At 36.2% G+C, this 19,059-nt stretch overlaps 1 protein-coding gene across 1 annotated transcript in view; it reads left to right on the top strand.

Moving 5' to 3' along the window:
- The window catches only part of CSMD3 (CUB and Sushi multiple domains 3), a gene marked incomplete at its 5' end in the record, with an annotated part of 687,334 nt that overhangs the window by 444,227 nt on the left and 224,048 nt on the right, over window positions 1–19,059 (top strand). Inside the window, 8 exons of the mRNA XM_081322366.1 lie at window positions 4,164–4,280; window positions 4,933–5,148; window positions 5,795–5,983; window positions 9,621–9,790; window positions 13,440–13,596; window positions 14,482–14,673; window positions 16,565–16,691; window positions 17,504–17,706. Coding sequence (XP_081178492.1) covers window positions 4,164–4,280; window positions 4,933–5,148; window positions 5,795–5,983; window positions 9,621–9,790; window positions 13,440–13,596; window positions 14,482–14,673; window positions 16,565–16,691; window positions 17,504–17,706 — 1,371 coding nt within the window. The remainder of the gene's footprint in view (window positions 1–4,163; window positions 4,281–4,932; window positions 5,149–5,794; window positions 5,984–9,620; window positions 9,791–13,439; window positions 13,597–14,481; window positions 14,674–16,564; window positions 16,692–17,503; window positions 17,707–19,059) is intronic.

Genomic DNA, 19,059 nt, shown 5'->3' with positions numbered 1-19,059 from the left:
AAGTTTCTGCAAAGTTTAAAGTATTTATTTTCACTACTAAGTTTAGTCTCTGCTTATGAAGAGTCTGTATGAGTGACAGAACCTGGCTGAACTTGTTTTGGCTTACAGGCTAAATAAGGTCATATCTAAAAGGGATAATCTAGGATGCAGCTGTGGATCACATCAAATAATTAAAGGATCTAAACAATCTTATGCCATCTAATTTCAGCCCATTCCTACACATCACCTCTCCAATTTCATTCCTTTCCTTGTAGTGGGTTCAGCAAAGGGCTCAGATTTGTCAATGGTTTCTGAACAACTGAGATTACTTTCTTATTGTAACAACTGAACCTGAAATAGTATGAGAATAAGATGGACTATTAGAGTGTGTTCATCAGCCCTTAAGTGCTCTTTTTTGTAACTGAAGAGGAACATTGTAAGGTATTTTGAAGGCTATATAGATCAACTTCATAGAGGACATATGAGAATATCTATAGTAGGCATATTTCTTTATGCTACAATGTACTACATGTTTACTACCTAAAAATAAACACTAATAAGAAGTTGTCTGTGAAGAGTATTCCCTACCGTGCAATAACATTACATATTGTGACAAATGTCTTCCTCAAGTGGTTAAATTGGTATACAGTTCATTAAGTAAATGAGATTTTCTTTCTTTCTTTCCTTCTAAAACAATGGGATTTGTCCATTGAGTAAACAGATGCTCCCAATTTATAAACCTGTATCTTTCAGATTGAAATTAGGATGGCTTAATTTAAAGAGAAAAAGAAACTACACCTATACATGACCACAAAAGCATCATACAGAATTGCAAGTTCTTGTGTCAGCAAAAAATATATATATGATGGGCCCCAATGGCTGAGCCTTATTTGGTCTTAGCAACAAGGCTACTATAAGTTATTAGCCTTACAACATAAAAGTAATTCAAGGAAAGTAATGAGTTGATGCCTGGCTTCATTTTCCCTCTGATTGTGCATCACCTTCCAGTGTCGAGAACAAGTACCAATCACTCTTCTTAATGTGAGACAGAATGGGGCTGGGCAAGTGTAGGCATGCACAAGCTTGCTACAAATTAAACTGCAAGTTTAACCATCTATCAAGTTATTCAGTCATCAGCATCCAGGCTTTTAAAGTGCGGTTTGGGGAAAGCCAAAAAAACATTGTCATGAGGCTTCCTTTTGCTTAATCCCTTCTCTGGTCTTTAGCTTGTTGTTTGGGCAAATTGTAGATAATACTCTTTTTAAAAAGCATGACAGACCCATTGCAAAAACCAGTACATCCTATAATGCAAGGGTGTCAAACTGCCGGCCCATGGGCCAGATGCATCATGCCAAAACCGTGCCCACCCCATTGCCGGCAATGGGAAAAAAAGTTGAGATATGTCAAGACACGTCACGTGACGTTGCAAATTTGACACCCCTGCTGTAATGCACTCACTGATGATAAAAATCAGGAAAACAAAATTAGCGCCCAAAGCTTTTGGCACACAAAAGTAGCTTTCTTCATCAGCTTAAATCTACTATCTATGTAACATAGAAGTGGTGTCCTCTCATTGGACTATGTATTTTTAGCCTGTGTTTAAAACCTATACTAAATATATATATATATATATTTAAAATAAACAGTTCAGGTGTTCTTTTAAAAAAATGATAAACCCATGTTTAAAATGAGAGTGCCACATACTTTATTTTATTTTATTTTATTTTATTTTATTTTATTTTATTTTATTTTATTTTATTTTATTTTATTTTATTTTATTTTATTTTATTTTATTTTATTTTATTTTATTTTATTTTATTTTATTTTATTTTATTATTTGTATCCGGCCTTTGTTATTTTTATAAATTACTCAAATCCCCTCAAGTGTCCATTTCTAACATTCAAAGAATTTCAATTCCTAATAGTTGGTTCATTTGCTATGGTGCTATGGTGATGCCATGTGGTTGTAATAGTCTGTTGATGCTTTCTGAGATGTTTTTAATGTATGGCAGTGTTATCCATTTCACAGGTTGCATTGATTGTGCTGTAGCAGTTTAAATGGTCAGGCACTTTTTGATAAAGTTGTATGAGTATCCATTTTGTTGGAAGATGTTGTATAGACGATTTGTTTCCTGAATAAACCATGAATACTGTGTGGATGTTCTCTAAAACAAAACAATTTCAATGTTAAAACAATGGTAATTTAGTGGGGAGGGAAGAAAAAAGGTAGATCACAACCTAGGTTATGGGTTCACTTGTGGATTCTAAAACTCATGCCTTCAATAAGCATATTCTTTCTTTTTTTTTTATTGAAAAGTTTTAAAATACAATTTTCCTTTAAAAAACCCCCCTTCCCCCTCCCTCCTCCCCCCCTACCTCCCCCCCTCCCTCCCTCCCTCCTCCCCCCCCTGCCTCCCCCCCTCCCCCCCTCCCCCCCCGACTTCCCAGAGCTGAATACAAGGTATATATATAAAAAGAGAAAGAAAAGGAAAAAAAAAGAAAGGCAAACATAAGCAACCATGTACTAACAACTATAAATTCTAAAATCCATCACTCTCTAGCTTATATAGGATAAACCAAACCTTGGCAATATTAAATATATATAAAAAACTAAAATAAAAAAAAACACTTTCTAGCTTATATAGAATAAGACAAACCTTAATAATATTAAATATACATTAAAAACAGGAAAAAGAACCCCAAAATAGAAAGAGAAAAAAAGAACAGAAAAAAAGGAAAAAAGAATTATTCAAATACTATATAATACTTCTCAACCTATACTTGTCCTAAATAGACTCCATCCCTTTTTGTCCATTACATGATATAACGTTCTTACAAATAATCTTTCAAATTAACCAAGATCTTCACCACCTCAACCAAATCAGAAAACTTTAAAGTCCACTCTTCTGTAATCGGCCGTTCCTCTTTCATATTCTTTCTTGTACCGTGTGAGTTTTATTTAATGTTTCCTAGGTATGATATTATGGTTGTCTTTAGTCTGTTTTTATTTTTTATTTTAATTCCATTTATAACCCGCCCTTCACCGAAGACTCAGGGCGGCTTACAAGCTTAGCAGTAGCCTTCATTCTGTGTATATGCCTGCTTATTAGGGCTTTCACACACACCCCAAGCGGCATTTTTACAAAGTCAGCTTAATTGCCCCCAACAATCTGGGTCCTCATTTTACCTACCTCGGAATGATGGAAGGCTGAGTCAACCTTGAGCCTGGTGGGACGCGAACCTGCACTAATTGCAGGCAGCTGGTGTTACTTAAGGAGGCATTAGCCCACTGCTCCACCAAGGCTCTTTTTAGTATTAGAACTGTTATATATTATTGCAAACTCTGAGCTCCAGTCTTCTGAATGATGTCAAATCTCGAGGTGTATATATGTGATTGAGATCTGCTTTCCTGATCACAGGAAATTTAGTGTTTCTCAATTTTGCAGCATATTTCTACATATGTGTGGAAAAATGCTGTAAAGCAATATTTCAAATGGTTATTGCTGCTCACAAGATTCCTCAAGGAAATCTTCTAGAGGAACCATAATGTCATAATATTTCTCCTTCAGAAGCAAACCACTTTTCAGAATTGATTTCTTTCCTTGTCTGTTTCTATCAACAAGTTTGCTTTTTCAGATACATGAGTTAAAATATTACAGAAAGATGGTAGAGAAACACACCCACAATAGAATATAAGATGGTAATAAGCCAGTTTAAATTTACATATCAGTTATTGTTGCAAACCTTATCATAATTGGAAGAAGGGTGACAAAAATGTAGTAGACATGAAACATTTCAGCATATGCTTTGATTTCCACTGCCGCTCAAAAAATGTATAAGGTATTCAGATGGATGGACAGGCGACAGACAGACAGACAGACAGGAAGAATTTTTTTTCATTGTTCAAGTATTCATTATTTGAAATCAATCACAGTAATTAGCAATTCAGAATACTTATTACCAAAACTTTTTAACAATGAATTAATTGGGTTTCTTTGTGAGCACTTTGTGTAAATGTTGGTTGCACTTAGAGATTATTGTATAGTTTCCCTAAGGTCCTCCCAGTTACAGACTGTTTAAGTTGTAGCATTAGAAGTTCTAGTTGTTCTTTAGTAAACTCATAATGATTACCTATGCTGATATCCTTATATTCTCCTCCTTACATTCTGGCCTTACAACTTCAGCTCTATGTGGAGGGGATGTTAGAGGACCCAGTGGAACTATCCTGTCTCCTGGTTATCCTGAACTGTACCCAAATTCATTGAATTGCACATGGACTGTGGATGTAACACATGGAAAAGGTATGAATTTACATTTCATTTAATCATGCTTCATATTATGCACTCTAAATGTTATGCTTAAGTGTTATCATTTGAACTGTCAATAGTAGCAAAAAGTTTTTTTTAAAAAAGATATTGAAACTGGTTAGGAATTTCGTTTAGTTCAGGGATCCCCAATCCCTGGTCCATGCACCAGTACTGGGCTGTTTAATGCCAGCAACTGGGCCACACAAACAAACAAAGCCCCATCCATGAGATGCAGGCAGCACACAAAACCACACACCCTGTGGTCCACAGAAAAACCTCTTTCCACGGAACCGGTCCCTGGTGCCCAAAAGGTTGGGGATCCCTGGTGTAGTTTACAGTTTAGTTCAGTTTAGATTTTAGTTTAGGCAAAGGCTTAACATTAACATTTACTTTTAGTTTGTAAATGAAAAATAGTGACTTTTTAGCCCTATTGTTAAATACCTTCAAAATGCAGGATAATAAATAAAAAAAAAACTGGTTTCAGTAAAGATGAGAGAGACGAAATAGATGAAGTCTCTGAGGGCAAGAATAAAATAAACCTTGCTTAATTTTCTGAGCCTATGGTTGGAATGAAATGTATGAGTTTAATCAGTGATATAATTGGTTTCATGTTAACTATGTGAGTCTAATTTTATTTTTATAATAGGAGTGCAGTTCACCTTTCACACCTTCCATTTGGAAGATCATCATGACTACCTACTAATCACTGAAAATCGCAGCTTCACTCAACCGCTAGCACGCCTGACTGGTTCAGAACTTCCATCTCCAATCAATGCTGGTCTCTATGGAAATTTCAGGGCTCAATTGCGCTTTATTTCTGACTTTTCAATATCATATGAAGGATTTAATATTTCTTTCTCGGGTAAGAGCACAAAACAAGTTGGTGTTTTTTTTTAGGTTGAAGAAAATGCGGTAGTTACCTCAGAGAGAGTGACAAAGATGGAGCAGGGTGAGAAGCTGAAATCCAAATATTAACTTTTTTTCTGATTTTTTTTCTTTTTAAAAATGCATTTTGCAATTACTTTTGATGTTACTTCCATTACACAGATCTCAGTATGTCTGTTTTACTGGTGTTGAAGAATACTGTAATTAAAGTAAAGTATGTTATGTAACAGGAACATCACAGCACATCAGAGTGGTTTCAAGACCAATGGCAAGACATAATATTTCAAATAAACTCATAAGAAAATAGATCTTTTTTTCAGGGTGCACAGCTTTTTGGATAATCACTCATTGATAGCCGCTATTAGAATCATAAACATGACTCTCCCAGATTCTGTTGAACATGTTTGAGGATGATTATAAGCTTCAACTGAATTGCTATTACTTATTTGAGTAGGCATGTAGTAATGGGAGTATCTGAAGGTTAAACTTATCTTCAGGTTCATATGTGTGATCTATAATAAGATAGCAATACTGAATGATTTGGCCTGAATTAGATTTTTTGTTTGTCAGAAGATGAAACTTTTTGAATGAGATGCTGATTTACTTTTTTATTTCCATATTAGAATACAATCTGGAACCTTGTGAGGACCCTGGGACTCCTCAATTTGGAAGTAGAATTGGATTTAACTTTGAAGTAGGAGATACCCTTACTTTCTCCTGTTCTTCTGGATACCGCTTAGAGGGAGTTTCAGAAATCATCTGCCTTGGTGGTGGCCGAAGAGTGTGGAGTGCACCTCTGCCCAGGTGTGTGGGTACGTGGTCAACTGCTTTCATTTGCTTGTACGTGTAGTCATTGTCCATAAACTTGCAACTATACAGCATGTCTGAGCATGGTGCACACCTATTAGTTTTGATACAATACAGTGTTTACATTTCTCATGTCTTTTCACTTTGATTTGTCAGGAATTTCTGGTTTAGTATGAAGTCCAATTTTGAGTTTTAATATTCAACTGTTCTATATAACTTTTCCTTTGTTTATCCATTTCTACCTTAAGGATGTGTTTAACATGTAGTTTTGAAAAAAGTATCAAAATATCAGCTGTCACTTTTGTCTTTGTTGCAGAAGTACAGATGTTCTACAAATTTGTTTGTATGGAATTTCTAGTGTCATGAGAGAAGAATATTCAGAAACAAATAACATTTTCAGGATCAAAGCCAGACCTGTCAACTGTAGAGCAATCTTTCCATTTGAAATGAATTATATAGCTATGCAGGATGATAGATTGTCCAAGGCAGTTTCTTGAAAGTGGAGAATAAATTAAAAGTAGACTATAGCCAAAATTATCCTGTTTCCAAATTCTTCATTAGATGTCTGAGACAGCATTGTCAATCTTCTAATGAAATAACTCAGAAATTAGCATCTAATAAATCCAATCTGAAAATATTTAGAAACATCTCAAGTTTTGGTTATCATTCTTATATCCAACCATATTTAATTAAAAAAAATCTAAAAGAGTTTGACTGTGTTTATTATCATTCATTTTGCATTATTCTCCCTTAGAAACAATATATTATTTTCAACTGGACATAATATATATTGCCACATTTAATATTTGATCTTTCTTATACCTATAAACCTCTGTCTTTGTCTCTCTCTCTCTTGGTGGGGGTGAGCCTTTTTCATTTTCTCACTACAGTTTTTTTCATCAAGAACCCTTCAGATCAGTTTCAGTAGAAATGTCTGGAAACCTACTGCTTCTAAAATGAATGACATGAAGGGTATTAGACTTAAGTAGTGGGTAAGAACTGGAAAAAAAAGGTGGTAGGTCCTGCCACAAAGGTCTTGTGATTCCTGTAACATATAATAATAATGGCACTAATCCAACCTCTCTGCTCAGTATAAAATTCTGTTTAATTTCTTCTTCTGATTAGTTCTCTTTATAACAGTTTAAAGTAGGTTGCATTTTTAATCCTAAAATCCAATCTGTCTCTTATAATAACACCCTCTTTATGTTCTGGTTCACTGTTTCCCTTCACATTTTTAAACATGCTCAACATGGAGAAAAACTGCTTCGTCTTCTTTAACTATCAGAGTAATATAGCTTTCAATTTTTCCCCCCATTAATAGCTCTCTTGCCTGAGCCTCTAAAGAATGTCCATTGAACGAAAAAATAATAATTTTAGTTTCTTTGATGAAACTATGTGGAAACAAATGTATAGAAAATCCAGACACTTATATAATTTGATTGGGTGAAGTATGAAAATACTGATCAATTTGGAAACAGTTCATACCAAATGATTCCAAAACATATTTTAATTGACAAACAAGAAAATGCAGCTGATAAAATGAGAATTCTCTCTAAATATCATCTCTAGGCAGAAGACCTAACAGCCTTGTGAATATACTATATGTAACATTCTCATTAGCAGGGCTTTTTTTCACATAGAACGCTCAGAACGGAGTTCCGGCACCTTTTTTGGATGGAACCTTGTAGGGTAGGCAAGGCAGGTTGTATGACATGTGTGAGTTCCGGCACCTTTTTCTTTTACAAAAAAGCACTGCTCATTAGTATTTTAAAATAAATATACCACACAGAATTAATGTTTGGAGGTTCTTTTTCCTCTGTGAGAAAACTGCTTCTTGAGATAATTAGTTTGTTGAGATTTTTTTGTTTTTTTTTTTTAAATAAAAGTGCCCCTCTCTTCCTAGAATAAGGAAAGGTGGCTATAAATTGGCACAAAGTAGTTAATCATCAGTTGAAAGGAAGAGGCAGAGAATAAGGAAGAATATCTTCATTAGCAAACTCTGTCAACAAAACAACAAGATGCAAAACAGGTTTTCAGTTCACAAATAGATAATATTCAGAAGTGGCTCAGACACCTCCCTATTTGACAGGAGTATAGAAGGGAGAAAAAGGTACAGTGGTACCTCAGTACATTTTAATGGGTTTCAGGCAGTACTGAAAAGGACAAGTCTCAAGCAAACCACGTGACTCACCACATGACCCTTTGTTTCATCTGAGAAAAACGTTCTGCCTGTCCTTTTTCTATGTTAGCAATCTTCCCAGTATAGCTGACTTCCTGTCTATCCTCTGTGGCTGTACCCCTTCTTTTGCAGTAACCTTCCCAGCATGGCTGACCTTCTGTCTATTCTCTGCAGCCATCACCCTCTTCCTATCACAGTGTGTTGAGTATTAAACACCAATTACTGGGACAACATTTTTGCATCAAAATGCATTGAGTACCATATTTGACGAGTTTTGAAGCAATTTTGTACCAAGATACCACTATATAGCAAAAGATTTGCAAGATTGTTAATATAGCCAATCTTATTAAATGTAGTTTTAGCTTTCTTCTTGAGTTGATTTCCTGGTATATCTAATGGGGTGGACAGGTGTGGTCAAAATAATTAAAACGGTACAGCATATATAAAGAACAGGTGGAGTGTCAATCACATGATTTCAGCAGGATCTTGGGTTCTTCTTTTTTAACATGGATGTTTTAACATAGATGTTTGAAGGCTAGGCCTGATTATTGTCTATCAAAATGTAAGGAAAGTCAATGTTTCTAGCATAAACACCAAGAAAACAAGAAAGAATTTTAAATAACTATGGGCTTCTCTTGAAGCAACCTTGCAAGCATTTCAGGAAAATGAAATGAAATCAAAATGTTTTAAGGAGAGGCGTTTTTGCTTAGGCTAATATGCTTTCAGAAGCATTATTAAGAAAGGGAGGCATCCAGATTATATACCTACATACATGCAATGATTTTCACAACACTACATGTTTTTACTGGAGTGACCAAAATAAATGATATCCTAATTTTAGTGAGGAGTTTGAGTGAGGTGGCATTCTAGATCCCTGACTTTCCAAACTTCTCATTGCCCTTCATTGTATTAATACTACTATCATTATTATAACCAGATATTTTCATTACCCTCTCCTTTCTTTTAACTATACTGAAATTCATAAGGATAAATGACACTTCTCCTGCAGTATAATCCCATTTCGTTTAATGAAGTATTCTCTAAAGTCATCCTTAATGTAGTTTCTGTGTGAAATTGCTTTCTTTTCTTTATCCCTTTTTTCACTATCACTTTTGAAATACAACTCCTTCTTACCCATCATTATTTCTGCCATTTACCCCTTTGATTAATTCTATTGAATCAACATTTCCCCCCCAATTCTGTACATCTCTCCCAAGGAATCATCATTTCTTCTTTATTTCTGTTTTCATAAATGTCCATAAAAATAAATAAAAGGAAAATAAAACACAAGGGACATAATGTAAAAGAAAAAGATGAAGAAGAATTTGAAAATGAACATGTTTTTTGTTCCTTATGATTATATCTATCAGGAATTTTACATTGACTGGGCAGGACAGTTATTAATTTGCAATTTCATGTATGTTTTCTATTGAGTTACACACTGAACTCTGTTTTACCTGCAGCTGAATGTGGAGCTTCTGCCACCACTAACGAAGGAATATTACTGTCCCCCAATTATCCCCTCAACTATGACAACAATCATGAATGTATTTACAGCATTCAGGTGCAAGCAGGGAAGGGAATTAATATTTCTGCCAGAACATTCCATTTAGCACAAGCAGATGTTCTTAAGGTATGTTCGATTTTGGGAGGGATGCATTTTTTTCTGAAAATAGGTGCCATTAATCAGGCTATCATAAATTATTTCAAGTTAAATTATCAAGGAAAAGTAAAATAAATTTTGTTTCCTTTTTATTTTAAGTAGCTAAAAACAATAAATGAGAATTTTTTTTATTTTGTCGTGGATTTGGGCTGTATAAGTGTGAATCTCTGTGAATGTACACCTGTATAATATATTAATAGCAATTTATATAGGTAGTCCTTGACTTATAATAGTTTGTTTAGTGACTATTCAATGGTACAATGGCACTGGGGGGAAAAAAGAGACTTACGGCTGTTTTTCACACAACTGTTGTAGTATCTCTATGGTCACATGAGCCTTGGTGGAGCAGTGGGCTAATGCCTCCTTAAGTAACACCAGCTGCCTGCAATTAGTGCAGGTTCGCATCCCACCAGGCTCAAGGTTGACTCAGCCTTCCATCCTTCCGAGGTAGGTAAAATGAGGACCCAGATTGTTGGGGGCAATTAAGCTGACTTTGTAATAATGCTGCTTGGGGGTGTGTGTGAAAGCCCTAACAAGCAGGCATATACATAGAATGAAGGCTACTGCTAAGCTTGTAAGCCGCCCTGAGTCTTCGGAGAAGGGCGGGATATAAATGTAATAAAAATAAAATAAAAAATAAAATAAAATTCCGATGCTTGGGAACTGACTTGTATTTATGACTGATGCAGTATCCCAAGGTCATGTGATCATCTTTTGTGACCATCTGATAAGCCAAGCCAATGGGGAAACCAAATTCACTTAACAGCCATGTTACTAACTTAACAGCTGTAGTGATTCATTGAATAACTGTGGCAAGAAAGATTGTAAAATGGGGCAAAACTCACTTAACAACTGTGTCACTAAGCAGCAGTAATTGCAGCCAGTACAATTTCTTCTGAATTTGCTCATAAGGATTTATTCAAGGAAAGTATGCTGCTGGACAACTTAGGGACTCAAATATTTTATGGATTGCCTTTTTGAGTATATATATCTGTCTAATAATTAACATTAAAAAGATTACATTACCTAGAGAAAGGAAGATTTGGGATGTATTAAGGATAATTTGAAATAAAAGAAGTAATATCTTTCTTCAGAAATATGTGTTAAAGGTTTTGGTAGAAGTTGCAAGAGAATTCTAAGTTATATTAAAAACAACAACAACAAATGATTCTTCTTTAGATTTAAGGTGCAGTTGATTTAAGAGTCTAGGACAGTATTTGTCAACCTCAACAACTTTTAAGTTGGGTGGATTTTAACTCCCAAAATTCAGAATTCCCCAGCCAGTAGGGAATTCTGGGAGTTGAAGCCCATCAATCCTAAAGATGTTAGAGTTGAGAAACATTGGTCTAGAAAAATGCAGAGCATTATGCAGAAATAAAGCATGTCCAATTAAGTATCAAAGTACCTTTCTTCACAGAATTACTCCATTTTCAATCTGTGGAAGTGAATTCTGACTAACCTTATCCAGTCTCATGAGCTGAACTTTAACTGAATGTATATTTTTTGTGTGTATGCCTAGGTATAGTTATATTTCAGTCTTTCATTCTTCCAGAATGCTACTGTAAGCATTTTTATCATAAAAAAAATCAGTCAGTCATCAATCAATCAATTGATCAACCAGTGAAAGATTATATTGGTCTCTGTTTAAAACAGAGTGGATAATGTATAAGGTATCCTCAAATATATCCTTATTCTGGTCATTGCTTTTCTTTATTTGCTTTCTTTGTTTGATATCTGAAGATGTAATGGAATTAAAACTTGCTTTGAGTTGTGAGATCAAAACAGGTGGATTATTAAAATGAAGGTGTTAATTGGATGACATCTGCACACTTTTCTGTAAAATAAATGCATCGGTTTATGGCACACTAACTCCTGGATTTAAAGCAGAGGTGTCGTTGTTCAGTTATTTAAAAACTCAGTTTGATGAAATTTAACAGCCCAGACAGGGGGTTGAATTTGGAAAATATAGTCCTGGACGCATATTGATTTCAGGAAGAGGCTGCATCATTTCTGATGCTCAGCAGTACAGCTAGTCCTTGACTTATCACCACAATTAGGACCAGAAGAAAGATGTACAGTGGAGAGGATTGACGTGAAGAAATCATGCAGGAGAGAAAAAACAAACAAACAGTGGGTTAAATCTGGGTGCCAGTTGAGGACTAATTCGGCACCGTCCACCCTAGAATCTAGAGGAAGAACTGCTTTAAGCCTGAGATTCTACCTATGCTTTCCTGGGAATATAGGTCCCATGGTATTTCAAGAATCCTTTCCTCTGAGAAGTTTCATGCATACTGAAATTATGTACAGAAGTAGTTGTTGCTTAATGTAGTGTGTTTCATAAGTAACTGCTATGCTTGCATGCTTTGATCATAAATATGTGGAACCACACGAGGGTCAATCTTTGACTGCTCTGACTTCTGCAACTTGGAATAGGTCAATAAACAGGCATGAAAGGGTTTATAGCGCTAGTCTTTATTGTGATTACCTAGAACAGACATGTCAAACTCGCGACGTCATGTGCCGGCAATGGGATGGGCGCGGTTTCTCCGTGATGCTCCGGCCTGCGGGCCGGCAGTTTGACACCCCTGACCTAGAATAACAGGATCCCAAAAGCCTCTTTAAGTTTCTCTCTGTTGCATCTTATACTAAAGAAAATCAAGATGGGGTTATTTTGAGTTTCTTTCTCCTACTTCCCTCTTTCTAAAGACATTATTATCTTTTCTATAAGTCCCACCTTGATTCATTTATTCCTTTCCTCTTCTCAACATTCATCTCTACATCACTTTATAGGCAAATGTAAACTATCTCTTGAAATTTGGAAAAGTTATTAGAACTTTTGCTAAATTAATGCCTTTTTTTAAAAAAAACAACAACACCTTAGCATCTACTGGTAGTAACTATATTTTTATAACATAATAAAGTAAAAACTCTCTCTCCCTTTCTCTGCCTCTCTTTCTCTCCTCTGTATGTTGTATGAACCCAGCATATCTGGCAGTGTATAATTTAGTGTATTAGGTGAAACCATAAAATGGGCTAATTTAGTAACCAAGTTAAGTATATGAAGTGCACACAATCCTTATCTTTTTAAGAATTTCTTATGTTCCCCTCATTTTCCAAGGATATCTGCAAGGGAGTGGAAATTGTTTAAGATAATAAATAAATTGGTACTTCAAAGCTAACCACCCAGCCTAGATATCTAATTTGCATATAGATTACAATGTCCTTTAGACTTATAGCTAGTTTGTTTGTTAGTTCCACTGCAGTCATTTGCTTTGTTTTGATATCAGTATATGAATTAGTAAACTGTTTTCATAGAAATAAACTTCAGAGACTCTTTTCATATGACTTGAAAAGAGAAAATGAGGGCCATCATTAAAATGCTGACTGTCAATGTAAATAGCTGTTTACAAATCATGTGCTGAAGTGGAAGTCCTACCATTGTCATGGTTTTTTAAAAAAAAGTAATTTAGCATTTTTTAAAAAGTACTCAGAATCTTGAGGCAATACTCAGTGTTATCAAACTAAGTAAATTCAGCAGTCCTGATCTATCTTAGCGGAAGTTTTGTGTTTACTCTGTTTTCTGCTTATTGAAATTACCTAAAGTCAATTTGCTTTTCAGATATATGATGGGAAAGATAATACAGCACATTTGCTGGGTGCATTTACTGGAGCTTCTCTCAGAGGGCTAACACTGAGCAGTACTTCAAATCATCTTTGGCTTGAATTTAATTCAGATGCTGAGGGTACAGACGAAGGATTTCAGCTTGTTTATACCAGTAAGTATTTCAGAAAATAAAATAAAGAATCAAGTAAGAAATTATCCTGACCTTTATTTTACTGTGGTGGCTGAGTAGTTAGAACGCAGTATTGCGGACTGACTCTGCTCACTGCCAGGAGTTTGATCCTGACCATCTCAAGGTTGACTCAGACTTCCATCCCTCCAAGGTCAGTAAAATGAAAACCCAGGTTATTGGGGTAAATATGCTGACATTGTAAATCACTCAGAGAGTGTTGTAAGGCACTATTAAACAGTAGATGAGTCTAAATGCTACTGCTGTTGCTATATACATGATAAAAACAATGCACTCCAAGGTAATCAGAAATAATATTGAATATATATTATTAGAAAGAGCTGCACAATATGTCATCCAAATGTATGCCCAAGCTACTATATACTGACTATTAACATCGGGTGGTCAAATTGTCCAATGGATGGTCAAAAGGTCTGGCTTGGGATAAAGAAGTCTCTTAAACTTTTTTTATCAGTTTTATCAATCTCTCTTCCTTTCATCATCGACTCAAAATATTATAGTAGTAACAAAAACACTAGGCCAGGAACTTTGCAGCACTCTAGGTAGTTTAGAATATCAGCATTATTTGCATATTGCTCCCAACAATCTGCCTCCTCATTTTACCAACATCAGAAGAATGTAAAGCTGAGTCAACTTTGAGTCTGTCAGGATCGCACTGCAGACTGTGGACAGAGTTAACCTGCAATATGGCATTCTAACCACTGTTCCATCAGGGCTCAAAAGCTAATTAGTTACAAAGAAACAAATGATTGCATTAAACAGCCTACTTTTAAACTACAATCTATGCTTTGGCGGGGGCGGGAAATCTATCTTGGAAACACTGTTGATTTTCTTTCTTTCCTTTCATAGGTTTTGAACTTTCTCACTGTGAGGATCCAGGTGTTCCACAATTTGGATACAAAATCAGTGATCAAGGCCATTTTGCTGGCAGTACTATCATTTATGGATGTAATCCTGGTTACACTCTCCATGGGAGTAGTCTTCTAAAATGCATGACTGGAGAAAGGAGAACTTGGGATTATCCCCTGCCATCTTGTATCGGTAATCAGTTTCTTGTTATCAGAAATATACCTCTATCACTTTTGATGAATGAATGAATGAATGAATGAATGAATGAATGAATGAATGAATGAATGAATGAATGAACGAATGAACCTTTATTGTCAAAGTACAACCATGTATACATTGAGATTGGCTGAGCCTCCCTGATCAATTAGAAGAGAGCTGGAAGGGACCTTCAAGGTCTTCTAGTCCAGCTCCCTGCTCAAGCAGGATATCCTATACCATTTCAGACAAGTGACTGTCCTGTCTCTTCTTAAAAACCTCCAGCAATGAAGCACCCACAACTTCTGACGGCAAGCTGTTCCACTGGTTAATTGTGTTAGGAAGTTTCTCCTTAATTCCAGATTGCTTCTCTCCTTGATTAGTTTCTATCCATTGTTTCTTGTTTTGCCATCTGCTGCTATGGAAAATAAGTTGACCCCCTCTTCTTTGTGGCAGTACTGTATATGGATACTGGAATATTGCTATCTTGTCCTCCCTATCCTTCTTTTCTCTAGACTAGCTTTGCAAAGGAGTACTTTTATTTTTATTGTTCTTCATTTGGTGAACTTTTTTCTTTTCTCTCAAAACAATGTTGTGATGTAGATTATACAGAAGGGACAATGATTGATCAAGTCCCAACTGACGTTTCTGAATAAGAAAGCATTTCAATCAGGTTTTTCCTAATTTTACTGATAAACTCCATCGTAACCATGGAATAGCAATGCACACACATTAAACACACACACACACACACACACACAGACACACACACAAATCATGTTTAAAGTATGGAGGAGATTCTGAAAATTGTTGTCCTAGAACATTAACTCATTTTGTCTCTTCTTCATTCCTCTTTTATATTCAAACATTTATTTTATTTTATTTTTAAAGTAAAAATACCAAAAAAAGAAAAACAAAGAGAAAGAGTTAGAAAGAGAGGAAAGGGATAATTAAAAAAACATAGTGAGTGCAAGCAACAAGAACAAACTATCAAACAAAGGAACTTCTGACTTTCTTTGAAACAAATAAAAACCTATAAATCAATGGCCATTTGAACTAGAGTGAACCATAACAAAAAGTACTTCTATCATCATAAATCAGATCTAATCATCAAAACCCAGTTAAAATCTCTTTTTTTTCAGTTGAAATTAAAGCATCCAAGATTTACATTGTTCTTCATTATTTCTTTCAACAGTTAAAGGCATTGAATGATTATATAAATAAAGGTTAGATTCCCTTTCTTTTCTCTTCACCTATTGATCCCAATCTAAACTGGAACAGTATACACTCTGCATATTACAAGTAGTTCTCACTTAATTGGGACCAGCAACTCCATTGCTAAGCAAAGCAATTATTAAGTGCAACATTACAGCATTACCAATCTTATACTATCAGTTCCGACTGCAGTATTAAACAAATTCCCACAGGTCATTGAGTACTTACATCATTAATTGGCAATTTCCTGTAGGCTTCCCCATTGATTTTGCTTTTTTGGAAGCCAACTGGAAGGGCATAAGTAGCAATCATTTGACCATGGGGCACTGGGGCCATCATAAATGTGTGCTGGTTGTTAAGCACCAGAATTGTGATAGGGTCGCGATGGGTCAGACACGACTTCGCAACTAACAACAACAAAGCACAGGGATGCTGGGATAGTTACAAGTTACAAGATCAATCATGAATCTCCTTTTTCAGTGCCCTTGTAACTTAGCATGGTTGCTGAATGAAGCAGTCAGTAAGTGAGGACAACCTGCTTTTCAACCCAGAGGTGATGTTATAATAAGTTTGGAATGAATCTCCTCCTATTCTACATATTTTAGCTGCTGCAGAAACATCATAATCAATATTTATCAGAAATAATTACCATTTTCCACTTTGTTTTCACCAGCTGAATGTGGAGGTCGTTTTAAAGGAGAATCTTCAGGGAGAATCTTGTCCCCCGGTTATCCCTTTCCTTATGATAATAATCTGCGTTGCATGTGGATAATTGAAGTAGATCCAGGAAACATTGTCAGGTACTCCAGGACAATCTTCATTGATAGACTGAGAAAAATATATATTTTTTGAAATACAAAAACTAAGAAATGTGGCTGGAATGCATTTATTAGTATAAATTTTGCCTGTTATTCAGAATTTAAGCTGTTATATTATTTGGGGAAACAGCAACATAAATATAAACATAGCTGGGATACTGCTTGGCAGGTAAAGCATAGTAGTTGCTTTACCTACTACATTATCTGCTGGGCTAAAATGACTTACAGCAGTTTTGAGTGACCAAATATTTGTCCCAAATCTTTACGGAGTAAGATAATTGTAGGGTTGGGGCTGAGTTGATTGTTGATAAAGGGCTGATGGTTGTTTGGAATCTCTAAGATGTAATGGATGCATTCATTGCTTTACTTTGCCTTCCTTATGACTACTAGTCTAGCAGTGCTAACAGATACAGAGGTCATTGCACCTGTACGGAAGGCTCATCTGACATTTCCGTTCAGTGCCAGAAGACACTTTGGTGCATGCACTGCATGTACACCAAATATTTTCTTATATCAGATCTACATAATAAGACTTCAAATCAAGGCATAAAGACCCATGGAGGAGAATCTTTATCTCAGTAAAGAAAACAATGCTGTTCACACTATGTAAAGTACCTTGTGCACCTAAGACACAGGCCTCTTTATGTAGATCTTTTAAGATCTTAAAAGATGTAGTGTCTTTCTCCCCTGCATGATCTCGTCTAAGCTGTAACTCATAGCATAGATTTAGTTGCGATTATTTTATCTATTTCTTTGTTTGAAATAGACATTAATATTTGATGGTTTTTTTACAGCCTCCAGTTTCTAGCATTTGATACTGAAGCATCACATGATATTCTACGTGTTTGGGATGGTCCACCTGAAAATGACATGCTGTTAAAAGAAATCAGTGGCTCTCTTATTCCAGAAGGCGTCCACAGCACTCTCAACATAGTGACAATACAATTTGACACAGACTTCTATATCAGCAAATCTGGATTCGCCATTCAATTTTCAAGTAAGTTGATATATATGTGTGGCTCTGACTGGTTCAAAATCTAGATTTTCAAAATGTTGGAAAAATTCCTTCTAGACTGTAGATTAATTAGTCAATGTCTGGCTGTCTAGTTTTCTTCCTCCCTTCCACCCTTTGTCTACACAAGACATAAAGATCAGGGCTGTGCAAGCTCAGGACTAAAGTATGTCATAATTCATACACTGTAAAAGAAAAAGTACAACTCCTCAGTCCCACAAGTTAGCACTTTTAACAGAAGGGATCTGGAGATATGCTCTTGTAGGATATGGCAAGCTAGGCAGACTTCCTCAGACATAAGGGGTCCCAGAAGTTACTTGGCTCTGCCATATACAGTGCTTTAAATGGGTTAACCAGCATGTTGAATTGCACCCAGAAGCATAACAGTGGTATAAATCCGGGGAAAATGTGGACTTTCCACTGACACATTACCAGAGGTCCTGCCCTAACTTGTAGTGAACAGGTCTAGAACTAGAAGAGAGGTTTTCTTGGTGGTAGCCCCTATGTTATGGAAAACATTATCCCTAATGTATAATTGGCTCTTATCTATCTTTCTGCCTTTAAGGCGGGGGACAGGGACAGATACAGAGAGGCCAGGGCAAATCTCAGAAGAGGCATTAGGATGGCAAAACAACAATACAAACAAAAGGTGGAGAACCATTTAGCGAACAACAATCCGAGGCAAGTATGGCAGGGACTGCAGCACTTAACCAACTATAAGGGCAGCACGAACAGCATGGCAAACACCGATGCCTTGTTGGCTGAGGAGCTGAATATCTTCTTCACCCACTACGAGGTTAAAAGACCAGACCCCGTAGCCTTTGCTGGCTGGCCTTCTGACTCTCAGCGACTCACCCTGTGTGAACACCAAGTGAGAGCTGTATTGAAGGCTGTGAATCCCAGCAAAGCCGCAGGCCCAGATGGGGTGCTGGGGATAGTGGTCAGGAATTGTGCCGATCAATTAGCAGGGGTCCTGACAAGGATTTTTAACATCTCCTTGCAAACGGCATGTGTACCATCGTGCTTGAAAGTAGCTACCATTGTCCCAGTCCCCAAGAAAACTGCAGTTGAGTGCCTGAATGACTACAGACCTATTGCATTAACGTCTGTAGTCATGAAATGCTTTGAAAGATTGGTTCTCCAACATCTTAGGACATGCCTCGCACTGGACTTTGATAAACATCAATTTGCCTACAGGGGAAATAGGTCGACAGACGATGCCATAGCTACTGCTTTACACTCTGTAGCAAGTCATCTCGTGAAGCCTGGAAGTTACATCAGGATGCTTTTTGTTGACTACAGCTCGGCTTTCAACACCATTTTGCCGAGCATTCTCAT

This window comes from Vipera berus, assembly GCF_964194415.1.
Source record: "Vipera berus genome assembly, chromosome: 3".
Taxonomy (NCBI): Eukaryota; Metazoa; Chordata; class Lepidosauria; order Squamata; family Viperidae; genus Vipera; species Vipera berus.
The sequence above is the reverse complement of the archived record's forward strand: the minus strand, read 5'-3'. Positions and strand labels throughout refer to the sequence as shown.